This window comes from Antechinus flavipes, chromosome 1, assembly GCF_016432865.1.
Source record: "Antechinus flavipes isolate AdamAnt ecotype Samford, QLD, Australia chromosome 1, AdamAnt_v2, whole genome shotgun sequence".
Lineage (NCBI taxonomy): Eukaryota > Metazoa > Chordata > Mammalia > Dasyuromorphia > Dasyuridae > Antechinus > Antechinus flavipes.
Window position 1 is genome coordinate 667,552,056 of NC_067398.1, and position 27,151 is coordinate 667,579,206.

A 27,151-nucleotide genomic window follows, 5' to 3' on the forward strand; every position below is an offset into this window, starting at 1 on the left:
TGATTGGCTCTCCAGAAACAGGAAAAGAAAAGAACTTCGATTCCCATGGTGCTTTGCTGAGCAGCTGGGCCCGGGCGCTCCGGCCTCCCGAGGAGTGATGCATGCTGGGAAACGTAGTTTCTCGGCCATCGACCCTTTCCCCTTTCCATCCCCCACCCGCGACGCGAGGCCGGAAGTCCAATTCCGTTGCCCTGAGAGACGGTTAGTGAGTACTGGGCCCTCCGGCCCTGGGCCGGGGGAGTAGAGTACGGAGATTTAAGATTGGACTGGGCCTCGGAGGAGGCGAACCTAAGGAACAGGTCGGTGTGTAGTACTAGGAGGAAGGGGTGGGAGGGGCCTAGGATGGGGATGGTGGCAGGGGAAGGCTTGACGTTCGAACGTAGGGAGGTTGAGAAGCCCCAGAAACCCCAGGCCTACGGGTGGGGAGGCAGAAGTCGGGGTCGCGCGCTTGGGGAAGGGAAGGGTAGAAGTAAGGAGGTGAAGGCGGACGCGTGCTCGGTTCTAGGCTTTCTTCTGACCCTAGGTTCACCTGGACTCTGGGAGTTGGGGAATGGGATGAGAGAAGAGAAGGTTGATCAGACAAGATCTAGCGGTCTTAGTGGACTGCAAGCTCGGAATGCTTTCACCGCATGACGTGGCAGCCCACAGCGCTAGTATCTGAGGCCTTGTTAAGAAGGGAGGTATAAGCATCCACGACGAAATCGATGGTTGCCGATTGAATGAATGATCGGGAGTGACCGCTGTTCCCTGAGGTTGTGTCATAGTAAATTTCAGGGTACCAGGAAAAGCCATGTACAAGTGGCAGAGTACCGGGAGCCGGGCTGCTAATGTAGCCCGATCTCTGAAGGGGCCACAAGATACTTCGTGCTATGAACTGCTGCCCTGCTGGGGTGTGTAGAGCACAGTACTTGGGGTTAGGAAAACCAGAATTCGAATGTGGCCTGAGGCACTTTGTTTGTGTGCCCCTGGGCAAGCACTCAAAGTCTTTTGGCCTCAATTTCCTTATCTAAAATGGGGATAATGGTGATGCCTGCTTCAAAAAGTGGTTGTGAGCATCAGGATAATGAATTATAAAGGGCTTTGCAAACCTTAAAGGATTGAATTCTTGCTTGATACGTGCTACGGATTTGATAAATATTTATTGACTAATTTACCTTGGTTAGCCTGGAAAAGACTAGACTCCATAGGAATTTAATTGATAACTGTTTTCAAGTATTTGAAGGGTTTTCATGTGTAAAACAAGTTTAAAGCCTTGGCCTTAACGGGCAGAATTTGGAAGAAATGGATGGAAGTTTGGGAGATTCAGATGTAGACTTACTGTAAAATGGAGATTTTTTTTTAAAGTTTTCAGCATTGACTTTTATAAGATTTGGGGTTCTAGTTTTGTTTTTCTTCCTTCCCAAGATAGCAAACATTCTGATATAGGTTACACATGTGCAATCATAAGTAAATATATTTACAGGTTAGTCATGTAAATATATTTACATTAGTCATATAGTTCCAGGTTAGAAATCAGAAAGGGGGAATGTATCTGAGAAAGAAAAAACAACCCCAAAAAAGTGAAAATAGTATGCTTCAATCTGCATTTAAACGCCATAGTTCTTTTGCTGGATGTGGTCAGCATTTTCAGTAAGATGGAAGTTCTTATTAATGTTCTCAAAAGTATTGGATTCAGAGTCAAGAGCCTCACAAAAACATTGTTTCTAATTTCTTAGATGGAGCCAAGCAGCTTAATTCCCCTTTCACATAATGGTTGTCCTTGAGAAACTGGATTGAAGGCCTTTCACCACCTTGTTGCCCTTTTCCCAATAGTCTCCAACTTAATGTCCTTCTTAAACTGTGGCATTCGGAATAAACAAAACTCCAGGTGAGATCTGAGGGCAGACACACCTTATCATCAATATTCACCCCCCACCTCCCACCCCTGCCTCCAACACACACACACCCTCCTCCCTGTTGCTGTGATCCAAGGATCTGGAATTGCCTTTTTGCTATTCACAGAAGACACTCCCATCTCCAAATTCTGGGCTTCCTTCAAATCCCAGCTGGAATTCTGCCTTCCAATAATTGCCTATCTCAAATCTCCCTCAATTCTAATATCCCCATTGTTGATTTTCTTCAATTTATCTTGTTTGTAGTTTGTATATTTTGGCATATTTTTACCATCATTAGACTTCTTGAGGGCAGGGGCTGTCTTGTGCTTTCTTTTTATCCCCAATATTCCATAAAAGTTTATTATTGACCGACAGAAAACAGAAGCAGCACCATCTCTTCTTGAAATCTGCTTGTCTTAATGCACTCAGATAAATTAGCTTTTTTGGCCACTATATCATTGTTCTGAATCATATTCCTTGCATTTCACTAATACCCCCAGATCTTTCTCAGAATTTTCTGTAGTCGTGACTCTTTTAACTTATACTTGTGAAGTTGATTTTTTACCCCTAATGTAAGACACTATATTTCTATTGAATTTCTTCTTAGATTCAGCCCAATGTTCTTGCCTGTCGAGATCTTTTTGGATTTTTACATTGCCCTCCAGTGTAGTTAGCTGTCTTCTCAATTTTTTTTTGTCATCTGCAACCTTGGTAAGTTTAGCTAGGTCATTGACAAAAATTTTAAATGGAACAGGGCCAAGCACAGATTTCTTGAGGCTGGAATTCCACTCTTCTTCTGCCTTAACATAATTCAGTAACCTCAAAATTACTTCCAACTCTGAGGTTTGTGATTTTGTAACTACTGTGGTAGTTACAAACTTTAAGAAATCTGAGAAGAATTTCTGAACTGCTATTTGCATTTATTCATTTACTATGCTTTGAATGAATTATTTTCTTTTCACTGTGGTCATCTCCCTGTTGGTTTTAAAATTCTGGAATGGAAGCTATGCTTTTTTTTTTTTTTTTTTTTGGTAAATCTTTGTGAACTACTCAATGCTGTATCCCTGTTAGGTGAGGTCCCTGTGCTAGGATCTTAAGTTGGAAGGGACTTTAGAGCTCTCCAATCTGTGAGAAATGGATGGACATTCTGGTTTCCACATGAAGTTATGAGAATTAAATTAGAGAAATGAAACTTAAGCAAACCGAAACCCATAAAGACATCAAGGAATAATCAAGGGTGGAAGTAATCTCCCAAAGAATGTAAACTCCTAGGGAGCAGGGACTGATTTTTATAATCCAGGATGGTGGCTGAGATTTGAAAAGAATATTTTGTTCTTTGCCCTTAGAAGCTCCTTTGGGGCAAGGATGTAGTGAGGGATGGAGATTCATGACATGTAACTTCTATAACATTCAATTAATGGGGAATCAGGGGAGGGACTTGTGCTTCAGGATAGGAAATAAAATGTTGTCTTTGGAGTTTCAAAGGTATGACTACTAGCCTAGGCACCCAATTTTTCCAAGAATATAAACTAAATCTTTCCTGCACTTATCAGTGAGTCATTGAAGTTCTTGATAAGATATTTTGTTTCTTACAAATCCAGCATTTTATGGGGAAGAAACTGAGATTGCGTGTAGGGATGAAAATATCCATGACAGTGGAGTGGGGTACAGAATTGAGATTCCAATCCATAAATATGTGTTGATAATTTTGTGAATCTTTTAAATGGCTTTGTCCTTCAAAGATCTCTTAAACACAAACTATACTTCATATAATGAAAACCTCCCCAAATAAAAAACTCTGACTTTAAATTTAAGCTTGTTTACAAAAAAAAAAAAAAAAATCATCTGGTTGCAGTGGCAAGAAACTGGAAATGGAGTGGATGTCCATCAGTTTTACTTAAAAAAAAAAAATCTGGGCTGCTCTCTGAATGTGATAGGCTCTCATAAGCATTTGTTGCATAATAGCAGCTTTTGTGTCACTTGAAACTTTGCCAAGTGCTTTATTCATAACAGTGTTGGGGTTGGAGTAGGTAAGGAAACTAAGGTCCAAATTGTTGTGACTTTCTCAAAGTCTTGTAACTAGTAAGTGGGAGAGCTAAGACTTGAACCTGGGTCTTTTTACTCTAACAGTATTACATTAGCCTGTATACACAAGCTACAGGCTGGTCTACAGATTGAAAACAGACACTTTGTAAGATTATAGGATTTTGGCCTTACAGGTAGATATTAGAGTTTAGAATTTAGATTCATCTCTTTGAAATTATACTGAAAATCAATAAGTAAAGGCCTCTTTCTGTCTTTCTCTCCACTCTCTAACTCTCTAGGATGTCAGCAGCAAGGAAAGCCAGCCTGTTAAATGCCAACCACTTAGCTAATGACTTTTTTTATGATTCCAGTGACATTTCCATAGGAGATATGAGGATAAAAGAAACTCAGAATAGGGTCTTTAGAAGTGAAGGCCTTGATAAGACATCATTTAGCCAAAGCAGATTCTTAAAGAGGAAACAAAATGCTGATGAAAACCAGTTTTTCTTCAAGGATAATACTGTAAAGGAGATAGGGAGCAGGACCTCTTTAAATAGATCAATGACTACTGCCTCCAAGATCAGGGCTAATGCAGCTTTGATGAAACTAGCACAAATAGAAACTAAAATTATGAGCCGAAAGCTGCAGGTTGATTTGTCTGACACTGACACAGATGGGAAAAGTGCTGATGGCCTTTCCCTGAAAAATGTAAGTGACATTCCCTGGCAACATAGGGATAAACTTCCCATTGCCGGTAGCAATGAAAGAGTGAATCGGTTTCTGAAGAAGAAAGGTCCAGCTATTGAAAAAATAGCCAGTACGGTACAGTCTGGAAATGTCAAGAATTCTCAATCACCAAAACAGAAAGAGCCGGTTGGAAAGTTGGTATCTATGGATAGTGATGAGGAGGAAATGAAATTGTTGCTGGGAAACTTCGTGAAGCCTTTTGATGACAAAGATGCACCTACGAATGCTGTTCTTATGAACACTAAACTTAAGGAGGATGAATATAAGGCATTCTCTATGGTAAGCATTTATTTACTTTCCATTTTAAAATGAGATTTTATTTTTTGTCCTTTACCAAGTTGTGTTACTAGGAACTTCTTGCAAAAGAAGTTGCCTCTATGTTACTTTAAAAGAGTTTCATAGAAGGAACTGGATTTCTACATTTATGTACCTGATACATGTGAAGCACTAAATCAATATCAATAAGGTATCAATAAGGCAATTTTTCCCACTACATACCTAACAAGCCCTTATTTCATAAGATTACAATTCTGATGATGATCTTGGTGATCTAGGGTTGAAAAAGAACTTTTCATCTGATATTTAACAATGTGGAGTCAATTCTCTTTTCAGCCTCATTATATCTTTCTCCCCTTGCTACACTGGGGAGCTCATTTCTTATACTTGACATTCTTGTATATTTTAGTCCTGGCAATTTCCTATAACTGAAATATACTCCATTATTTCCATTTTTGACAATCTTGGTGTTCTTCAGGTGCCCTCCTTTACATTATATTCTGTTTATACATACTTGCAGTCTTCAATGATAGGATGTGAGCTCCATGAGGGCAAGGATTGTTACATTTTTGTCTTTGTATCTTTGACACTTTGTACTGTGCCTGGCATTAAATAAGTGCTTGACACTTGTTGGTTGATTTCTTAATTTGTTCATTAACACTATGTCATTTTTCAAAACGGAGTGGCTAAAATAGGTGACTAAAGTGAAAGAGAAGCTGTAAATTTCTTGTGGGCAGGACCATCTTCTTTTGTCTTTGTTTAACCAGTGCCTTGTATAAATAAATGTTTGTTGAATTGAAGTAGAGAATTGTGAAATCTTGCGTCAGGCCAACTTTGGAAGAAAATGTTAAGAAATCAAAAGAAGGAAATCCACTTTGGCTCTCACACAATCTGAGCTGGACATGATAGATATGATGGGTGAATATTCAGACTTATGACCCATCAGATTTGTCTTTGAGATAGAGAAGTTGTTTTTCCTCTTTAATTGCTTAATAGTAATACAGTAGTATTTTTTGGTGAAATATCTTAAATTAATTACCATGAATTTTGTTCCCTTGAAATTAGGATGAGATTCTGAGTCCACCAGGTCCAGTTTCTCCACCTAGTGAAGAATTTTCCAGTCTCAAGCTTTTTCGAACATTATGTTTGCCTGAAGAAAGCTGTCAAGAAACTGCCTCCTGCAATAGCCCTTCAAGAACTCCTTCCCCACAGAGTGGCTTTTCAGATAACAAAACTTCAAGATCACCATCACTTTCAATAATGCATTACTTTTCAAGGCCAACATCCCCCAAAATGCAGCATATAAAACTAGCATTCTCACCTGGGGAGACTGAAATTGGATCATTGGATGAGTTGTTCTCTGAAGCATCCAGTGATAGCTTAAATGGTAATGTTTAGTCTAATATAAATTTATTTTAAGCTGAATTATTATTACTCAAAATATAAGATCAATATTTCTGTATCTTTATTCATTTAACAAAAATTTATGATACATCTTATTTGTGCAAGGTCCTGAGATACAAAGATAAAAAGAGAGCACTCCTTCAAGGAGCTTACATTCTTCTGGGGGGAAACATGTAAAGTGATAAATAAATTACAGAGTAAATCCTGGTGAGGAAACATTAGCAGTGGGAAACTCCAGATGGGCCTCCTGGAGGAAAGTGGCATTTGGCCTGGTAGAACAGCATCCCTCAAAGTAAGCCTGGGGATCTTTCAAGAGCCCTTGACTCACAATGAAGAAATCAGGTAAATGCTAGATCCAAGTAAAAACATAATTTAATAGAGTTTGCTAAGGAGAAATTCACCTGTATTTTAAATTTAGGAAAAAAAATTCGCTCAGTAAGTAAGAATATATACTTCAGTATTAGGGCTAAAAGGACAGAAAGGAATGGGAAGAAAATATGTTTGAAAACATTTATTTTCTTGCTCTGCAACTTAAAATTTTTTTTTCCACAGTAATAACCAAGTCAAATATGGGCATCTTTTCCTTCCATATCCCTGTACCACGTCAGGCATTTGTACCAGGTACACCATGAGAGAAATATGTACCAGGCTTCTTTTTTTCTTGTTCCACTAGTTGTATGTGGGCAAGTTTGGGGTGGGGGAAGAAGACACAAATTAGAAGCTAGATAATAGTGAGTGGCAGCTTAAAACAAAATAGAAACCATATCACAAGGCATGTATAATTCCTGTTTAGGAAAGATGTGCTCCAAATACATGCTTAGTTGTCATAAACTTTTGGTACTACTGGTACAAATTATTATATAAGTAGAATAGGAATCAAAACCCAGGTTTTTTTGCACTTTTCCAGATGGAAAAGTCATGTAAGCCTGAGTGCATGCTTGTACCTCTGATCACATCATGACTTCCTCTTTGTCAGCTGAATTTACAAGCAATACTTTGCTGATAACACAACTTATGACTGTTGGCCTTTCCCTCTAGAGGCCAACTGTAAAAGGCTTTTTTTTTTTCCCATAAAATAGACATTTCTTGAGAGGGAGGGGCTCTTTGTTTTTTGTCTTTCTATGCCTAATGTGTAGCACTATGCTTTGCTCAAAGAATGTGCATTTTTTAAATGTTGGCTTAATTATTATTGTTAACTATAATAGCATTTATGTAGTGCTTTAAGATTTACTAAGTGTTTTACATATGAGCTATCATTAGATCCTAACAAGAACTCTGTGAGATAGGTCCATTATTATTCTGATTCTTGAGTAATATAGCTAATAAGTATCTGGGACAGGATTTGAACTTGAATAATTTTGATTGAGTCCGATATTCTATACATTGTGTCAGTTAGCTATCTCAAATGAAAATGTTGGTTTTTAAAAATGATTTTTTAAAAATCTCGGGTATTGCTATGCATGGCTAATTGTCATGTAAACTATATAAATAGTAATGCTCTGAGAATTCTGAGGCCAGAGATAGCTTTAGGATAAAATAAGGTGTTTGGGAAAAACCTTATCAATAAGATTTGTATACTAAAGAACAAGTAGGATCTGGATAGCTATAGAGAAGCCAAGAGGCAATATCATCTTATGTCATTTAGGGAGGGCTTGAGCCCTTTGTTTTTTCTTTCATGGAACATTAACTCTTTTTCTCCATTTTCAAAAATTGGGCCCTGGAAATGTGAAGACTGATTTTCCAAGTCTGGGAGAGTCATTAGGAATTCAAGGAGTAGAAGAGACTTGACTTCCTTTTTTCTGCTCTCTCAATAATTTTGCTTTTGTCATATTTACAAAAATGATACACTTAAATTATTGTTTACATTTAAAAATTATATATATATGTATAATATGTTTACATAGAAAAATTATATATATATATTACATTTAAAATATATATACATATAAAAATTATATATTATATATACAAATAAAAATTATATCTATATTTCACTTTGTAACCAATTCATCTTTCAATGACAGATTTTAAAATAAATATTTTATCCCTTGATGATTTGGCTCCAGTTGATGTCAGTGAAAAAAAAGAACTCAGACAAAAAGTAAGTATAGAAGTTGATTTTTAAGGTTTAAGACTTCTGTGAAAGAGTTGTTAATTGTAGTGGCTTGCATTTAAATAATAACAGGATTAAGACAGCCTTGTTTATTAGCAAATGATGAATACTTGTTATAACTGAATTGTTCTATAAATGTTTCATGCTAAAGACATGCAAAAACTTATTGTAAGTATACTAATTGTAATAATGTAGTTTCATAGACATTTTAATATGTAATTAGTAATTTAATATGTAATTAGTAAAACTTACTGTAAATAGTTACTGTTTTAAATAGGAATAATGGAATGGATCGCAGAATTTTTGGTTATAGGGAATTTCTGGGTATGGAAGTTGCAGGTCAGCCCCTTCTCTGCAGCTTATAAGTCTTAAAGAGTTGTCTAGGCCAGGAGTGTCAAACTCAGAATCGGGGGCCACTAATTGGTATAGGAGTATCTCTGTGACTGTATATGGACTTGGAAAAACATATATTAATATTATCTATGTTCTATTGTATTTTTATTTATTTTGTTGAATATTCCCAACTATATTTGAATCTGGTTTGGGTTGCCATGGGTGCACTTCAGTGGATGTTTGATACCTCTGATCCAGAGAATGGAGATTGGTTTGGCTAGTAATATGGATCTAGGTAGATTTTGCTGGCTCTAGCCACTAGAGCTTGCTCCCTCTTATATCACTGTACAGAATGAATATGGGAGGCACCATGACGTAGTTGAAAAAGCAGGTTGCTTAGAGTTAGTGGACTTGGGTTTGAATGATAAGGCTTACTTAATACCAGTGTGATTCTGGAGAGATTGCTTACCTTTTCTGGTTTTTAGTGTTCTCTTCTCAGAATGAGACACTTGGATTAGATGTTCTTTGTTCCAGCTCTAAATCTATAATCCAAATCTTACAGAAATAGTTCCCATCAACAAATCACTTTTTTATTGTAGGAAGAAGATCATAGAATAAAACCATCAAACAAGGAATTAAAGAGAGATGTATCAGTTGTAAAAAATATACAAAGAAGAAATGTCAAAGAGATGAGTCCAGAGACAAGTATGAACATTACTTCTCTTGACCTTGAAGAGGAAAGTTGCATTGCAAGTGAAATATGTGAGGATGTGAATGAGAAGTCTGATACCTTTTCTAGAGAAGAAAGTATTTCCAGGAGATCACCATCTCCTAGACTGCAGGAAAATACTATAAACTCAGTATATTCTGAAGATTTTGAAAAATCAACAGCATCTGGGCAGGCAACCTACTCCCAAGAGTCATCAAACAAGACACCGGAGTCTTTGTCTGAGAGCCCTTCTCAAAGAGATCTTAGCACAGAATCAGGAGAGCCTGGTCCAAAATGGAGTGAGAATGTAAGGAGACTCTTAGTGAAAGAAGTGGCTGTTCAGACTTATGATCCTGCATTCACCTACAGCTGGAAAAAAGGTAAGCATGAGTTCAACCTGTGAAAATTTCCACAAGTGCTATTCTAAGGCAAGTGAAGGAAGATAACACTGTGAGGTGAATTAGTTCTGGTTTCAGTTTGCTGACCATTAGGTATCATCCATAAGAACAGTACTCTTAGTGGAATTAGGACTGGAATTGGAACTTAAGATCTGGAGTTAGTGTTGTGGTCCTTGACAGAAATAGCTGTGTGACTTTGGCTGTCTCTTAACTCACCTTTGGGCCTTTGTTTACTTATTTTTCAACCAAAAAGAACTGGACCAGATGAACTTAGGCACTTAAAAATGAACTTCAAAGACAATTTGAAATTGAGTTAGGTCAGCCCTTCTCCATCTTTTGTGTTTTATAAGTGAGAAAACATGTTAATGTCTTGTTTAGTAAACACAGTATTTTAGAATTGAGCCAGGAGGGACATTTAGATGTCCATCTGGCCTACTTCCCTCATTTTATCCAGGAGGAAAATAAGACTGAGACATGGCAGGGTCATACAACTAGTTAATTTTCAAACTCAGGTCTTCTTGACCTCACCTCCAGCAGTTTGAGGACAAGTCTTTGCCATATGAAAACAGGAAAATGTCTCCTATGCTTGAAAAAGTCTAATAAACAAACTGGTTGTCTAGGTCTAATCTTTTTGATCCAAACCACTCTTTAAAGACTGTCTGCTAAAGTCATCCAAGCATTATAGTTTGTGTCAGTAGAGAGAGTCATCACAAAAGACAGGACCTAGAAATATCTAAATATTTTACTAGTAGTAATATTGGTGATTTATAGAAAATAAAGAAAACATTAGTCTTCTTTTAATTTTAGGCACTTGCAGAGAGGTTACCCAAGCAATGAAAAGTTTGTTATATTACTGTGAAAAACATTTAGTTATTTTTCAATCCTTAATGTATACAGATCAGAACTCTTAATCTTTTGTCCTTCAACTGTAGAGACCATGGCGACCATTGGCCCAAGTTTGGGTAGAGCTTATGTGGACCCTGAACCTATTGCCACTCATGTGATTAGTGCAGATGCAATAGAAGGTAAAGGCCCTCAATTTATTATATCTTATATCATTTTAATTATTATAAACTTAACATTCAAAACAAATATTAATTAAAGTAAATATGGGATTAATTCTCCAACTAAACCTCTAATATCAAACTATTTATATTTTTAAAATTATATAAAACCTACCTTCTAATAAGGGATCTCAACAATCTGGTTCCATGTTGTCTTCTTAATCTTCCTGTATCCTTTTAAAAAGCAGATGCTTGTAGTTATTTTGTATATGGTTTTTATTTTACTTAGAACATTCTGAATCACTTTTTTAAAAAATGTCAATGGTATTCATTCAAATATATATAGAGATAATATTCAACATTAATTTTTGTAAGACTTTGTATTCCAAATGTTTTTCCTTCCCTTCTTTAGCTCCCCCTATACAAGACAGTAAGTAATCTGATATAGGTTAAATATGTATAAATATGGAATAAACATTTCCATAATTACCATGCTGCACAAAAAAAATCAGATCAAAAAGGGAAAAAAATGAGAAAGAAAAAAAAAAAACAAACAACAACAAAAAAGGTGAAAATACTATGTTGTGAACCACATTCAGTCCCCATAGTCCTCTCTCTAGATGCAAATGGTTCTCTCCATTACAATCTATTGAAATTGGCCTGAATCACCTCATTGTTAGAAAGAGCCACATCCATCAGAGTTGAGCATCACATAATCTAGTTGCTGCTGTATACAATGTTCTCTTGGTTTTACTCATTTCATTTAGCATCAGTTCATGTAAGTCTCTCCAGACCTTTCTGAAATCATCCTGCTGATCTTTTCTTATAGAACAATAATATTCCATAACTTTCATATACCATAACTTTTCCGGCGATTCTCCACTTGAAGGGCAGCCACTCTCTTTGCCACCACAAAAAGGGCTACTACATTTTTGCACACGTGGATCCTTTTTCCTCTTTTATGATCTCTTTGGGATATAAACCTAAAACAGACACTGCTAGAAAGGGGATGCACAGTTTGATAGTCCTTTGGCCATAGTTCCAAATTGCTCTTCAGAAATGGTTGGATCATTTCACAACTCCACCAACAATGCATTGGTGTCCCAATTTTCCCACTCCCCCTCCAACATTTATCATTATCTTTTCCTGTCATCTTAGCCAATCCAAGTATGAAGTGGTACCTCAGAGTTGTCTTAATTTGCATTTCTCTAATCAATAGTGATGTAAAGCATTTTTTCATATGACTAAAAATAGCTTTAATTTCTTCATCTGAAAATTGTTCACATCCTTTGACCATTTATCAACTGGAGAATGACTTATATTGGATCACTTTGTGTGTCTTGTTATATTTTCTTTAAAGTATAATTTTTATATATATGTACATATACATATATTTATAATATTTATAACTTGCTAGTGCCATAATATTATTTTACATTACAGACAATAAAAGATTCAACCTTTTCCTAGTATGTTAGACATACAAATTATTTTCAGTATTATTAAGAGGGCTGTTTTTGTGTCGTTGTGTTGTTTTTAATAGATAAACCCTTCTTCCTCCCATACCTCATCCCTTTCTTTAAAGTCACTTGGGGTTAAGTGACCTGGCTAGAATCACACAGTATCTGAGGCTGAATTTGAACTGAGGCCCTCCTAACTCCAGAACAAGTGTTCTTTATCCACTATGTCATCTAGCTGTCCCTCCTCCTCCCCTTCCCCCGCCCTCCATTTTAATGATATCTTTAGTGAAAAGATTCATTACTGGCATTACAGAATCAAAGGGGTAAAAGAATTGAGTGATTTTTATTATATGTTGCCAGACCAGACCCCTCTCTAAAAAGTTTGTACCAGTTCATGGTTCCATGTTTGTTTCTCTGAACCCTCTCTTTCCATCCCAACTTAGATTTTTGATGCATTTTGCTACTAGTGATATATTTATAAACTTCACTGATGTTCTCTTCTGCCTCACAAAGGCATAGAAATGGCCTTGGATTCTTAACTATTAGGCCAAAGAAGTGCAAAATCTGGCTGGCCCTCTAGAGGTGAAAGGCTTTGAGTGTTGGCCTAGTACAATGAACCTGTCTTTTATTCTAAGAGTCACCACAGCTTATAGAGAAGCTCATCCCTTGAAGGTTGGCCATTAGGTGATAAATTTATGGCCACAGCCACTCATAAACCTTTAAAAGCACAAAAGGTTTGGGATTTTGTAGAGGGCTGAAACTATTGAGTCGATGCACTGAAGTTGGGACTGCCGAGCACTTGAGGATAACTACAGATTGGACAATACTCTATGGGCATATGCTTGGAAAATGGTCCTTTCTACTATCTGTGCTGGCTCAATGATTGGTGTATACAGAGGATTGTAGGAGGGACTAGGGGGTGGAGTAAGACTAGCCAGGGTCTCTTTAGTGGTGGAGGAGGAAGAAGGCGCTTGCGGAGATTCTCTTCCATCCCCTTCACTACCCCTAAAGCCCAAGAATAAAGAACAAGGACTTTTGCTTATCCTACAGGCTGATTCTGGGGTGTCTGGGTGCTAGTGCGGTCGTAAAGGGATCTACATTTATAAATGTCCCATAAAGGTGACATTAGTTATGAAGAGTTGAATATGATCAGTTAATAAAAAGTAGCATTGACTCTTGGCTGTTCAACCTAGGTTGTTTAAAAGAACTTTTACCCATGGTTTTCCCAATAGTTTGGCAATTGCAAGAAAATGCTAATAAATACTAATTTAGTTGTTGTTATGAAAATTTCAATTTGGAATTCACAAAATCTGAGTTAAAAGGAACCTTATGGCTCTCTAGTCAGACCTCTCACTGAAAAAAGAATTTCATCTTCAAAATAGCCCACAAGAAGTTTTTTCTCCTTTGTTTAAAAGATTCAATTAGGGGAAACCCATTGCTTCTTGAAATCAGGCATGGTTGTTCTAGGCAGTTTTCATTGTTAGGAAATTTGTCAACTTTTAGCCACGGTTCCAACTTCTCAGATAACAAAAAGAACACGTTTCATCCCTCTTCCATATGACAACTTTTCAGATACTTCAAGACAGTTATCATATCTCCCCTAAGATGTCTCTTTTCCTGATATCCCTAAATTCCTTCTCAAAGGTCTTTCACAATTCTAAATAACTTTCTTTGGAAACTCTCCAAATTTTCAAAGTTCTTCCTAAAATGAGCCACTCAGAATTCAACACAACATTCCAGATGTGGTCTGAAAATGGGGATGATCACATCCCTATTTGTCTTGGTATTTATGCCTCTCTTTAAGAGTTAATCTAAAACTATGTTAATTTATTTGGCCATCATAGCACACACTGCTGACTCATATTGACATTGCAGAGTTCAAGTTTTATGGCTACAGCAGCATCAGTGTTCTATGGTATGAAAGAGTAGAATCTCCCTTGGCATCCTGCCATTATAAATGTGGATATACTGAGGATAAAGAATGATTCCAAAGAGTGCCCTCCAGTGATAGCTGAGATACAGGTTCATACCATACCTGTATGTGAGTGTGGTGGGGCTAGGATTCTGTAGAAATCGGGCTAGGTTTTTAGCCTAATCTTCCTTCTCCTCCGCTCCGGGAGGGGAGATGTTTTTATATTCTTGATACAAGAGGATATCATTTTGAAAAACTAATTGCTATTGAGCTGTTAAAAGGAACTGGTTCTTTAGACACTGAACCCCCCAAAGATAGGGGAGATAGCTTCTGGGGGACTATAAGACTTAGGATTTGACGTCTGATGTTTCTTTTCCCTTCTTTCATGTTTCATGGTTGGAAATGCCTTTAAATGTCATGTCTAAAAAGCAAGCAAAGAAATTACCTCTTTAAGATACTAACAAGGTGACTTACCTCTAAATAATGGAAAGATGACAGCAGTGCTATTTTTAACTTCATATCAGCATAAAATCTTTCTTTTAAAAAATGTTTACAGCTCTGACAGCCTATAGTCCTGCAGCCTTTGCTCTGAATGACATGTTAAAACAGCAGCTGACATTGACAAAGCAGTTTATGGAAACCAGCCGGTATCTGCATTATTCTCTCCTGAAGTCCCTGGAAGATGACACATTCCATTATCATACATTGGAAGAAGTTAAAGACGTAAGTGTAACACAAACCTACTATTTGGGGATGGGAGTGGCAAAAAAGTACTGTTCTAGTGTGATTGCAGTTTTAAGTCACTGCTTTGGTCACTTTGGCATTTGAAGTGTCTCTGGATCACAGGGAAAGGAGCAACCAAGCCTGTTAGTATTTCAAACAATGAGGCATAGATTAAGGGAGTATGGTTGAAGACTGCCATCATTCATCACCCACATATTATCCTTGCAAACTGAAAGAATTTTAGGTGGGAAAAGAACCAATTGCATTCAGCAAACAGTAAGCATTTTCTGTCCCAGCTTGGTATAGAGGTGAGGCCCTGGGGGAATATCTGAATCTAGGTAAAACTGGCCTTTTCTTTGTGAAACTTATGGTCTGTTGACATACTAATGTCTGTAATAATCATTAGGTATTTAAATATGTTAGAAATTCCACTTTTAGAATTTTGTTTTCTTGTCAGTTGATATTTAAATTCCCTTCTAACTCTAAACCAATGTTCTTATGCCTGCCATGCATCTGTTCATTATACTTTGGGTCACTCAATTTTGATCTGGTAAAGATGTAGGCATTTCACAATTTATAAGATAGACATGCACCACCCTGGGAGAATATTGGTTTCAGAGTTTGGGGTTTTGTTGTAGTGAGCAATTTGGGATCATTGAAAGGGCTATTCAATTTCCCAAAAATGTTCCAACTATTCTGCTGAACAGAACTGCAGCCAAATGGAAACCAATAAAGACAACATTTATTGGCCAAAAAAAAAAGAGAGAGAGAGAGAGAAATTCACCAAAGCGCTTATGATATAAAATACTGGTGAGGAATTAGATGACACTAAATTATGCACAGTTGAATGCAAAAGAATTTGAATCTGATTCATCCTAAGGGATGTCTATCGCAATCCTCCTAGCTGCTAATAACTTTCCTCTAGAAATTGTTTTATGAGAGGATAGAATAAAGAATTCCTGTTAATTAATGTACTCTAGATTGTTTATTAAATTATTAACCAATATTGATTAATGCAGTGTGATGTGATGTAAAGTATTAGACACCTCAAAGGAGAAATCCAGAGTATTAAGTAATAGGCTCAAAAATATAATCACATTTCATTTGGATATTGAGGAATTTTCCAACAAATTCCTCACATCATGTAAATGAACATTTAGCAAATTTGAGAGAGTTTATAGATCTAGGTCACAAGTTAAATGGTGTCATACAGTACACATCTAGTATTAGGCTGAAAGAATCCAGAGGTTTTTTGAGCCAGCTCAAACTAGCTTTTGAAAACCCATTGTTAAATGTCCAGTGTTAACATCTAGTTGGAAATCAGAATATATTACAGGTCAGGACATGATTGTTTTGCTGCACTTAAGAAACTGATAGAGAAAATGTTTAAAATACAGATTAAACTTTTAAAAAATATCTCTGTGCTTAAAAAAAAAAATTGAACTTGAGTTGGAAATAAGTAGGAAGCCACTGAAGTAGCAGAAAGACATGATCAGATTATGATCTGTAATGACCAACAGCTCCTATTTAAAGAATATCTCATATACCTTAAAGGGCTTTCATCACAATAACTGTATGTGATAGTTGGTACAGGTAAATATGAGTATTTCCATTCTGAGATTGAGGCAACAGAAGTTCAGTTAGATGACTTGGCCATAGTCACATAAAGAAATGATAAAGCCTGGATTCAAACTCAGATGCACAGAGCTGGTGGAGACAGAACAGAACATTTCTACTATGCCAGATGATTGGTAATAATGGTGTTTTACCATTATTACAGCCTCCAGGGAACCTCTAGCCATGAGCAGAAAGGACAGAAAGGAGGAGATGAAAGAAAAGGAGGTGATGGAGGCAGAGAAGTTCCTCATTTCCACCAACTAGTCATAAGAGATATATCAACTGGATAAAAGTAGAATCTGTTCTACATATTGGAGAGTTTTTGTGGTATTTAGTGGGGCACACTGGCCCCAGAGCACAGACTGACCAATGCTTAGTCATTTTATGACAGTCACAGAATTTGAAAGTTGGTAGAAACTTCAGTGGCAATTTAAGTCATATCACATGCAGAAATAAACTATAATACAACGTACCTGATTAATGGTCATCTGGCCTCTGCTTGAAGACTTTTGAAGAGGAATTCACATCCTCTTGAAATGGCACATTCAACTTTTGAACATATCTATCAAACTTGCGGTAACACTTTGCCTTCTTTAAAAGCACTAGGCATAAATGTTAGCTGTTATTGCAAGGCATTAAGTTTGCCTCCTTGCAACTTCTATCTATTGCTTTTGTCTGTTCTCCAGAGCCAAAAAGAATAAGTCCACACCTTCCTTCAAAGACCAGGTTTCATGACAGTCACATACCAAGTAATTTATCTTCCACACTAAATACACCCAGCTCCTCCAATCAAATGTCATCTACTCCTTCATCATTTCTTCACCAGCCACCATGGTTGATTTAGATTAGAATCCAAATCCTGGAGACTTAATCTTTCATACCTAGAACTGCTGCCCTGATGCCCCACTATCCTGATTGATGATGATGGTCTACTTTAACCACTATATCTAGTCCCTGAGCTCCAGCCATATTTCATTTTACTTTCTAGCCATTTCTTCTCTAGCAGAACTTACCTTGCCTCTCTACCTCCTTTTCTTTCAATTCTGGAGGCATAATCAAGTCTTTGCCATCTGGAGATGTCAGTTTATTGCAATATGGGTCTGGTCCAATAATTTTGCAATACAAAGTATCCCTTTTGGCTACCATTCCTATATATGGATATACTTCCTCCATTAAAGACCTTGAGGCCAAGACTGTCTTAGCTTTTGTATTGATTCCCCAGATCTTGACACATAAGTATTTAATAAATGCTTTCTCACTTAACATAACAAAGCTTCATTATCTTGATTACTCTCCTCTGGCTACTTTTCCCTCTTATCAATTTAAACTATGTACCCCCCAGAATTGAACAAAGTAATCCACATGAAGTCTAATGAGGGAAGAATACAACGGAACTACCATTTCCTTATTCCTGGAAATGCAATCCAAGACAATATTATCTTTTGTGGCTGTGACATCATGCTACTGCCTCATATTAAACTTGTAGTCCACTAAAACCTCCAGATCTTTCTCAGAGTAATTATTGTCAAACATGTTTCTCCAATTTATATTTGTGAAGTTAATTATTTCTATCTGACTATGAGATTTTACACTTCACATCTACTGAATTTTCTCTTTTTAGATTTAACTTTAGATTAACTAAAAGGATTTAGATCCTTTTAGATCCTGACCATCATCCACAGGAGGCAGTGTAGATTATGTGAATCAAATTACTGTCATCATTTCCCCTTAGACCTTAGAGATAATTCTTCAGATCCTAATTCTAAAGTCCTGGGAATAATAATGCCCTCTACCATCGTGGCCCCCATAGCCATCACTGTGGAGAGAACAACTTCAGTAGAAAATAATCCTATCATCCTTGACCATCACTTGACAAATTGCCAACAATCAATACATAAGCCACAAAGTGCTAATAATAACATCCTCCATACCACTGGCCCTTGCTGGTAGCCATCATTCAGGGAGCCAAGCTTTGTGGAGATGTGATCTGGCAGCTGTTTCCACAGGTGTTGCAGCCCTTGCCTCCTCAACAGTCATAGCTCCTGAAGACCTGGAAAACAAATTTCTCAACACCAAAGTCCTTGGCAGTGGCAAATGGTTCAAGATCAGAAATGAATATGCTTTTATTGTCAGTAGAAATGCTATCTCTTTTGTCATTGCACCCTAAGAACTATGGGATCTTTCCATTTGATTTACAGCTAAAACCAATATTTGTTGCTCCTTCCTCCCCTTAGAATGTGTACTCCTTAAAAGCAGAGACTATCTTACCTTTATATTTGTATTCCCAGGATTTACTTAGTACAGTGCTTTGCACAGAACAAATCTTTTTCATTCAGTGTGTTAACAGTTTCTTCTGGCTTTGTGTCTTCTGCAATATATTGTGCACGCTATCTCAACCTTGATTCAAGCATGGATTTCTGAGGTATTCTTCTGGAAGACTCCTACCCTGCTGGTATGAAACCATTAATAGCTCTACTCTTTGATTCCAGCTCCCCAACCAGTTCTGAATCCCTCCAACTATATTATTGCATAAATCTATTTTTCTCCAATTTTTGTGAAAAGAATACCTTAGGATAATAAACTTTGCTAAAATCTAGAATGGTGGTTCTCAAAATGTAATCCAGGAACCCCCTAGGACTCTCCCCAAGACACTTTTATATGTCTTTGAATCAGAACTATTTTTTAAACAATACTAAGATATTGTAATTTCTAATACAGCATATGTTAATAGATATAATCCACATAAACAAAAGTTCTTTGGAGGCCTCAATAATTTTTAAAAGTATAAAAGTAAAAAAGTCTGAGAATCACTAACCTGTAATATTTTTCATCTACTCATTTAGTAACTCAAAAAACAAACAAAAAAGAGATTGAGTTTTACATGACTTATTCTTAAATACATGCTGATTCTTTGTAATCACTTCCCTTTCTAGATGTTTACCCACCTCTCTTTAAAGATCCATTCGAGAATTTTCCCAAGAATTGGTCATACTTGCAGATTCTGATTTTTTTCTCTTGAAAATCAAGACCATAACTGTCCTCCAGTCTTATGTGACTTCTCTCATTTTATATGATCTTTCAGGTATTACTATCAGTCCCTCAGCCTTCACAGCTGCCAGTTTGGTCACCAAGATTTTAGTTTTTCTCTGCCAGCTGATACGAATCTCATCAAAGTTAATCAAATGCTCTTGATGCCTTCTGACTTGTCTTGGGTTTCAGCACTCTCTTTAGTCATTTTTGTTCAGTTGTTTCCAATCACAAAATGTCATTATTCTTGGTTGAGAAAATAGAAGAATGGAGCTGCTGTTGGCAGTCATCAGAATTCCATCCATCCATCCTGAGCAAAGATTTTGGGCGTTCTCTGAACCTTTCTACCCAATATAGCTAAAACTTCATTTGTGGTCCTTGCCTCCTTTGCCAGCATTAGCATTCCTGATGCTATCTTTACAGTCTGGTGGTATGCTCTTCTATTTATTGTTACCTGGCTTTTTGTATATTTCTTTTTAAAATCTAAGCTGGTTGGAGAGTTCCCTGTGCATCCACATCATCATCTTCTGAAAAATCATGTTTTTCTTCTTCATGGATAGTTTCCTTTTGTAATTAGACTTTTGAGCTTCTCCCATCCTTTCTGGGCTGACTTTCCCCTAGTCAATGGGATCCTCTCTATTATTGTTCTGAAACCTTTTAAATCTGTTTTGCCCAAGTCTAGGCTATCTGGTGGACTATACCTAGATTCCTCTTGTCTTTTATCACAAATTGTAGGAGGAATGGTCATTTTCTACCAAGATTCGCATCATTTCTACTCTTACCACCAATTCCTCCCTTTTAGTGGGAATAGAATCCAGAATATAATTTGTCCTTGTTGGTTCTTCCACATTTTGAAGGATTTGCTTATGTAAAGTAAGCCAAGTTATTATAGTGTTTTTGACAGAAAGATTCACATGAAAATAAATGAACATATTGCATACTCTTCTGTTCCCCATTACTAGTATCACTACTGTAAAAACATGCCTCATGGATTAAATGAGATAATATTTTAGGGGCAGCTAGGTGGCACAGTGGGTAGAACACCAGGCCTGAAGTAGGAGGACCTGACTTCAAATCTGTGGTCTTAGATACCTAATACTTCCTAACTGTGTGACCCTGGACAAGTCACTTAACCCCAATTGCCTCAGCAAAAAAAAAAAAAAAAAAAAAAAAAAAAACCACCAAAAAACCAAGATAATATCTTTAAAGAACTTAGTACAATGTCTAGCACATAATAGGCATTAAATAAATACTTATCACCACTAATCCCAGGCGTTGTTTCTCAAAATCACAAAATTTGAGAGTTGCAAATAACTCCAGTAGTCATCTAGGCAAAACGAATAACAGCAGTGGATTTGGAGTCAGGAAGACTTGAGTTCAAATCCTGCCTCAGATATTTATTAACTATGTGATCCTGATCAAGTCACTTAATCATTCTTAGTTTTATTTGTAAAATGGGAATAATAAGAACTGTCTCCCAGGGTTGATCAATGAGAATCAATGATATAAATAGTAAAGCAGTTTACAAACCTTAAATAAAGTACCATAAATTAATTGTTGTGGTAATAATAATGATGAACCAGTCCCTAAAGAGCTATCAGTTGCTATTATTTTCCCAAAGTTTTTCTATCACTTCTGATCTAGAAAGCTGGCTTGGCCAGCTGTGTTTCCAATGTTGATGCAGAAAAAACTTTTTACTTTTTACTATATAAACAATTTAAGTTAAACATCCATCATTTCAAATAGACTCTTTAATATAGATGTCTAGGTGAGAAAACTAACAGATTTCTGGTTATCTTGCAGTATATTAGGAAGCACAAGTCACCACCACTAACAATTGAGAAAGCTTTGGACGAAGTTCTGAAGGAAATGTCGGATCATTAAATGGAATAAGAGATTTGCTTCCAACATAGGTAAGGGTTGGATATCAAAGACTTAAGTTACTAAACTCATCTAGTCTACCATACTGTTGTGATCACATCCAGAGAATCATAAGAATTAGAACTGAATGGAAGCTGTTCAGAGTTCCTAAAGCTCTAAGCTCTAACAGAAAAGTTAAGTGACTTCCACAAGCAATCCCACTTCACCTGGGTACCAGACACAATTCAAATTCAGGTCCTTTCATCCCAAATCCAGTGCTCCTTCCACTGCATTGTTCGTTTGATTTTTCTACCTTAAATCTGTAAATATAATTACATTTTATATAATCTCTCCCATGTGCTTTACGAGGATTAGGCCTGGATCACCATAGATCCAAGTCCAGTCCTGTGAGAAAACCCCTCATTTGGCCCATTAAAAAGTTGCTCAGTTACTTCTGTTCTAGCTTCTCTTAAAAGGGTTTTTCCTGACTCTGTGGTCAGCCTTTTCATAGGATTTAGAGCCAAAAAAGACCTTGGAGATGATTATTGATTTAATAAGCATTTATTAAGCACCTAATATGTACCAGGGTTTAGGATACAAAAGCCAAGGATACAATTTTGCCTATGAGGAATTTACACTCTTCTGGGGGAAAAATTAAAATGTACATAGATTGAAAAAAACAAACAAACCCAAAAGCCATTATAATTGTGCATAGGGTTTGGATCTTGTTAGCAGAAGGCATCAGGAAAGTAGGCTTGAGGTTCTGAGTATTGGCATGAGCCAGGAAATTCCAAGAGGTGGAAGTGAAGAGGGAGAGGATTCTAGGTACTTGGGACATTATCCAAGGCATGGCAGGTGAGAGAAAGTGGTGATCTTATTTATCCCCCATCCCAGGTCATACATGTAATATAACTGTAATTATAGTGCCCTCTCTAGTGTGTGTTAAGCCCCTGATAAGCTTCTCCTCCCATGCCCTCAGTTCCTCTTCATCCCTTTACCCTTCTTAAGTGTAGTTGTAATCTCAAGGTTGTTCTCACTCTTTATTCCATCCATCCCCACATCTTCAAAAACCACTCCAAGTAACTATTAAGACATCACATCAGCAGCAAATCAAACTGTTTCCTCCAAAACCATCTTTTCCTCCAATTTCCCAGTTTGTGTTACTGACATTGTCTTTTTAACATAGAAACTTGAATCATCTTTAACTATTTTCATTTCTTCAGTCTCCCATCTGACTAACTGCTTAGGTCTTTGGGTTCTATCTCTGAAATATCTTTCCTATTTTCCAATCTAAATGTTGCAGCAATTACTGTAGCATTCCAACAGTCTCCCAAAGTCTTTTTGCTCCCATCTCTTAAAAAAAAATGTCCCCACATTCTGCAAAACCAAGTTTCCAACCCATAACCATGTTCTGATGATCCTGCTGCCCCTAGACCTTCAAGCAAATCCCTGTGACCTACTGAAGAAACTCTTTAGCCTTCAGCTTGCTGCCTCCATACTCTTGCAGTCTGATGTCATAGTTTCTATTTCCTGGCCAAACTGAATCTATGACTGGATATGCTTATCTTGTTCTTTCTTTTCTCCAGGTCCCTGATTAAATTGTCCCAAGTCCCTGCAATGCACTGCCCAGCGTCTCCCTCTCCATTTAAATCTTTCACATTCTTTACACAGGGTCTGTGGCCTAAAAGAAGTGTTCACTTTCTTTCCTTTCCTTTTGAAAATAGTTTCCTTTGGATTAAATTTTGCTTCAATATCAATTAAGCACCTACTTTAACTCTCATAGCATTGTTAATACCGGCGCTTATAATCAAATTTTCATATGGCTAACAACTTGTACATACTTAATGCTTAATAAACATTTGCCAAATAAAATGTGACAATGGGTTAAAACAAGTCATACTATAGGGCAGCACCCCTCCCCCCTGCCCTCGCCCCCATTTCTACCTGTAACATTGTCAGAGGACAGTATTAACCCCTATATTTCCATTCTGTTGCTATATTTGAGTAAAATGAGGTTTGGCCTGTGGTATCTTTGTAATTAACAGTAAAATAAAATAGCCTCCATTTTTTATTTTATTTTACCAAGTTTTTTCTTTGGCAGAGAAATTATACATAACTTTTCTAAAACAGATTAATGTTCTTGGCTTGTAAAAATCAGAAGGTAAGATAGGTCCACATTTGTATTTGCACTTTTTTTGTTCTATTAAAAGTCTCCCAAAGAGAATACTATTGCCATAATGACATGGAGACTCTCCTGTCATTTGGATGCTTAGAGTATTTGTGAATTTCCAGCTGTCACTAAAGCTTCAGTTCCTATTTCCTTGCCTTCTTTGAAAGTAAGGTCCATGAGGACAGGAATTGCTTCATTTTTGTCTTTGTATCCCTAACATCTGGCAAAATAGGTGCTTAATAAATGCTTGTTAATTGGTCGACTTAGAGATATCCCTGGCCAGTTCAACTCACTTATCAAGATTTATGGATCAGAAGCACTGATGAAATTATTTAAAACACTTTGTGGCATTTGTCATCAAATCAATACATTCTTGATTAAATAATTTAATCACTCTAATCATAGGTAGTGAGCTGTGCTATAATGGTATCAACTCCTAGACTGCTTAAAACAGCAAGCAAAACTCCCTTTTTTCTAAACTAAGACATTAAACATATTTCTTTATAAAAAGTCTTTATTTGAAGGCAAAACAGTAAAATCCACAAGAAATTTGTAACATCACACGTTGACATTTTATTCTGAATCAGACACAGTTGTATAGTTTCACAGCTACAGGAAATCTAGAACAGAATCAAATATTTCATCACCTTGGGTCAAAGAGTTTGGGAGAGATTTCTGCATCTTTTAAAACAAAAGTTCCAAAGTTGTTAACTGTACAACAGATGGCACTACACCAAAGTGCCCACAGCACTCAGCTCTGTATGTTGTTGTCACATACTTTTTAGGGTGTTTAGATAATGTCCAGAAAAAGAAAACTGCTCTTGGGGTTTCCAGTAATGCCTCACAATGATAATTTATACTTTTATTCCTCTTCCAACTCCCCTTGCTATTTTGGTTTCAACATAAAAATGATGAATACACAGAGCTGTAAAATGTTTAACTTTGCTTAGATGCCCAAGACAGAGTGTGAGTGGGCTGTGAGCACACAGGTGCTGGTGTTCAGGTCCTCCTATAAATAAAAACATTAAGTACATATAGCTTTTTCAAAGGTCAGCATCTCTAAAACAGGAAGATGCTTTAGCCCTATGTCCTCATATCAGTTTGCTCCCTCCTCCATTTCAAATGGCTAACATTTGAGAAAAATATAAACTTAATCCTAAGTGTCAGTGTATCCTAGAGGAATTAGGCTTTGAATGATCTCTATTAGGGAAAGTCTTAGATAAATATACATTTGACTAAAACTAAATTAAATGGTATTTTTAAAAAAATGCAGGTCATCTTCGAAACAAAAAGTTCTTACTTTAAATATTGTGTAGTAAAGTCTAGCCTTAGTTTTTATTACTACACAACCAATAATTTTAAGGTAGGGTAAAGCACATCCTGGCTTTTGATCTATTTCCTTGTTGGCTAAATGGCAATCACTTAATGTCTTTTCCTCAAGATACTAGTCTTGGCTTATGTAAGATGCTCAAATTTGATTTAAAGAAGGTGCAAGACATCCATTTCTTCAGATTTCAAGGATTCCTATTCAGGGAGTGGAGGATCCTGGATTTCACACTTCACTGGAAAGGACAAAAGTTCATGTGTAAATGGTGAAGATAGTTGTAAGGGCTTCCATATCCTTTTTCTTTTGAAATTTTTTGATATTAAGCATTCAAATCACAGATGAGCATAAGGATGCAGTTTCCATTATATTCAGGTGCGGGGCTTTGTCAGTATTACATGCCATGATCTTCCCATTTCATTTCCTGTCACTTTCTCAGAGAAGTAAACCTTGATAAAACCAAGTTGTTACTATGATCCTGACTTCCATACCAAGTATCAATTTAGGATTAAAATTTCTAACAAAGGACAGAAAAGGCTACGCAGCAGGTAGACAACAAAGAAGTGATTTTACTTATAGCAAAACTTTTCCAAAAAAGATTAACAAAATTCAAAAAAGACAGTTTTCAACAACAACAACAACAAAAAAGTTTTAACTTTTGAATCTTCCATGTTAAATTTTAGCCATGTAGCCTAGGCAACATGAGAGCCCTGCTCTCTTAGTGGAGAAACTCAACCAATTTACTTACATTCATCCCTGGCTTTCATACGTGCAATGAACGAATAACTTTTGTTTCTGCGGTAGTTTTCATATGGATCATCCAAAGCAACTCCCACTCCCTTGTACTGATCCCATTTATCTCTGATATCCCCCCCTTTTATCGGGTCCTGAATGCCTTGTTCCTTCACTCCCAGGCCACCTGATCCACTCCATCCTTGGGGAAAAAAGATGAAATGGACATTTATCAATCTAAAAATGAATTTTAATGAAATAATGCACTTTAATGTAACCTCTAACACGAATATTGAAAAGTCTTTGGAAGGTACAAATCAATTGTCTAGAAAACTAAAAATCAGTATTAAATCCGGTAATGATTATACTAAAAGTCTATTTTTTTTTAAAGCACCCAACACTTTCAGAAGTGTCTAAGAAACACTCCCAACTTTAGAAACAAAAGAATGTTATATAATGATAGTTCATGTTAAAATAAACCATAAAGTATTAAGATACTTGTGACATAATGGAAAAAAAAAAAACCACTACATAGTGGTTCTTCTAATGACTGGGCTATATATGATTTCCTGTACTATCTGCTCCTCCTTTTATCCTGTTTCCTTATGTGCAAAATGGTGATTAACAACACTTGTACTTCCTGCTCTCACCAGTTTGTTGGGAGAAAATGGCTTTGAAAACCTCAAAGCACTACTTAAAATCATGAGTATACAAAATCCTCATAAGAGCTTGCTAATAGGAGTGGTCATAAGAACCATCACCTACATTTTGCAAATAAAAAAACAGGTTCAGAAGTACGGAATTTCTTATGATATTAAGTAACAGGTTCATCAGACTAATCTTACCCATTTTCACCAACATTTGATGTCCTTTATTTTCTTCTCCAAGTCTTGAATCAGGTATAGGTGGTGCTGAATTAGAGCCCAAACCAGCTGAGGAACTAAAGTTAAGACAGGTTTGTTGTACCATAAAGTGTCTTTAGTGGATCAGAAAACTGAGCATAATACAACAGTAAAAACTAGGAAAATTCAAGTATACAAAGGCCTATAATATAATGGATTAATTATAATCATAATTAATTATAAAATTATAATTAGAATATTTAGATATAATTATAACAGGCTTATGCATAGAACTATGCCAAGGTGAATATGAGACTTCTAATTAGGACTTAATATTAATATTCACAGAAAAGCACCAGAAGATTATGATGAACTACTTATAACAAACAGTCTGCTAGCAGTCATTTAAAAGTGAAGAGGAATCTTACGGGGGAGTAGGACTCCGAGATCGGGATCGACGCCTTCTTCCCGGGGAGTAAGATTTTGACCTGGACCTGGACCTTGACCGTGACCTGCTGCGTGAAGAACGGGACCGGCTTCTGCTCCTGTATCACAAAAGTGTCTAAATTCAGTTACACTCTCCAGAAAAAGTGAGCATGAA

General features: G+C 36.7%; 2 protein-coding genes across 6 annotated transcripts in view; one reads left to right on the forward strand and one right to left on the reverse strand.

Annotated features, from left to right (window-relative positions):
- The first annotated feature begins 177 nt into the window (after positions 1 to 177).
- Positions 178 to 26,989, forward strand: C1H19orf44 (chromosome 1 C19orf44 homolog). Of its 5 annotated transcripts, XM_051972085.1 has the most exons (10): positions 182 to 299; positions 1,716 to 1,867; positions 2,482 to 2,585; positions 4,199 to 4,925; positions 5,988 to 6,309; positions 8,351 to 8,427; positions 9,372 to 9,861; positions 10,812 to 10,904; positions 14,812 to 14,978; positions 21,426 to 21,535. In XM_051972085.1, exons 4-10 carry the CDS (start codon positions 4,200 to 4,202, stop codon positions 21,504 to 21,506), a joined length of 1,956 nt encoding a protein of 651 aa, XP_051828045.1. In that variant the 5' UTR covers positions 182 to 299; positions 1,716 to 1,867; positions 2,482 to 2,585; position 4,199; the 3' UTR covers positions 21,507 to 21,535. The 5 variants fall into 5 exon arrangements, with proteins under 5 accessions (XP_051828046.1, XP_051828043.1, XP_051828045.1 ...); XM_051972086.1 differs by lacking the exons at positions 2,482 to 2,585; positions 21,426 to 21,535 and adding an exon at positions 26,899 to 26,989 and having other exon boundaries at positions 178 to 299; XM_051972083.1 differs by lacking the exon at positions 2,482 to 2,585 and having other exon boundaries at positions 180 to 299.
- CHERP (calcium homeostasis endoplasmic reticulum protein) overlaps positions 24,149 to 27,151 on the reverse strand; it is a 31,500-nt gene continuing 28,497 nt past the window's right edge. The window contains exons 15-17 of the mRNA XM_051972088.1: positions 26,979 to 27,095; positions 26,554 to 26,648; positions 24,149 to 25,910 (exon numbers count right to left, since the gene is read on the reverse strand). Coding sequence (XP_051828048.1) covers positions 25,717 to 25,910; positions 26,554 to 26,648; positions 26,979 to 27,095 — 406 coding nt within the window. The 3' untranslated portion in view covers positions 24,149 to 25,716. The remainder of the gene's footprint in view (positions 25,911 to 26,553; positions 26,649 to 26,978; positions 27,096 to 27,151) is intronic.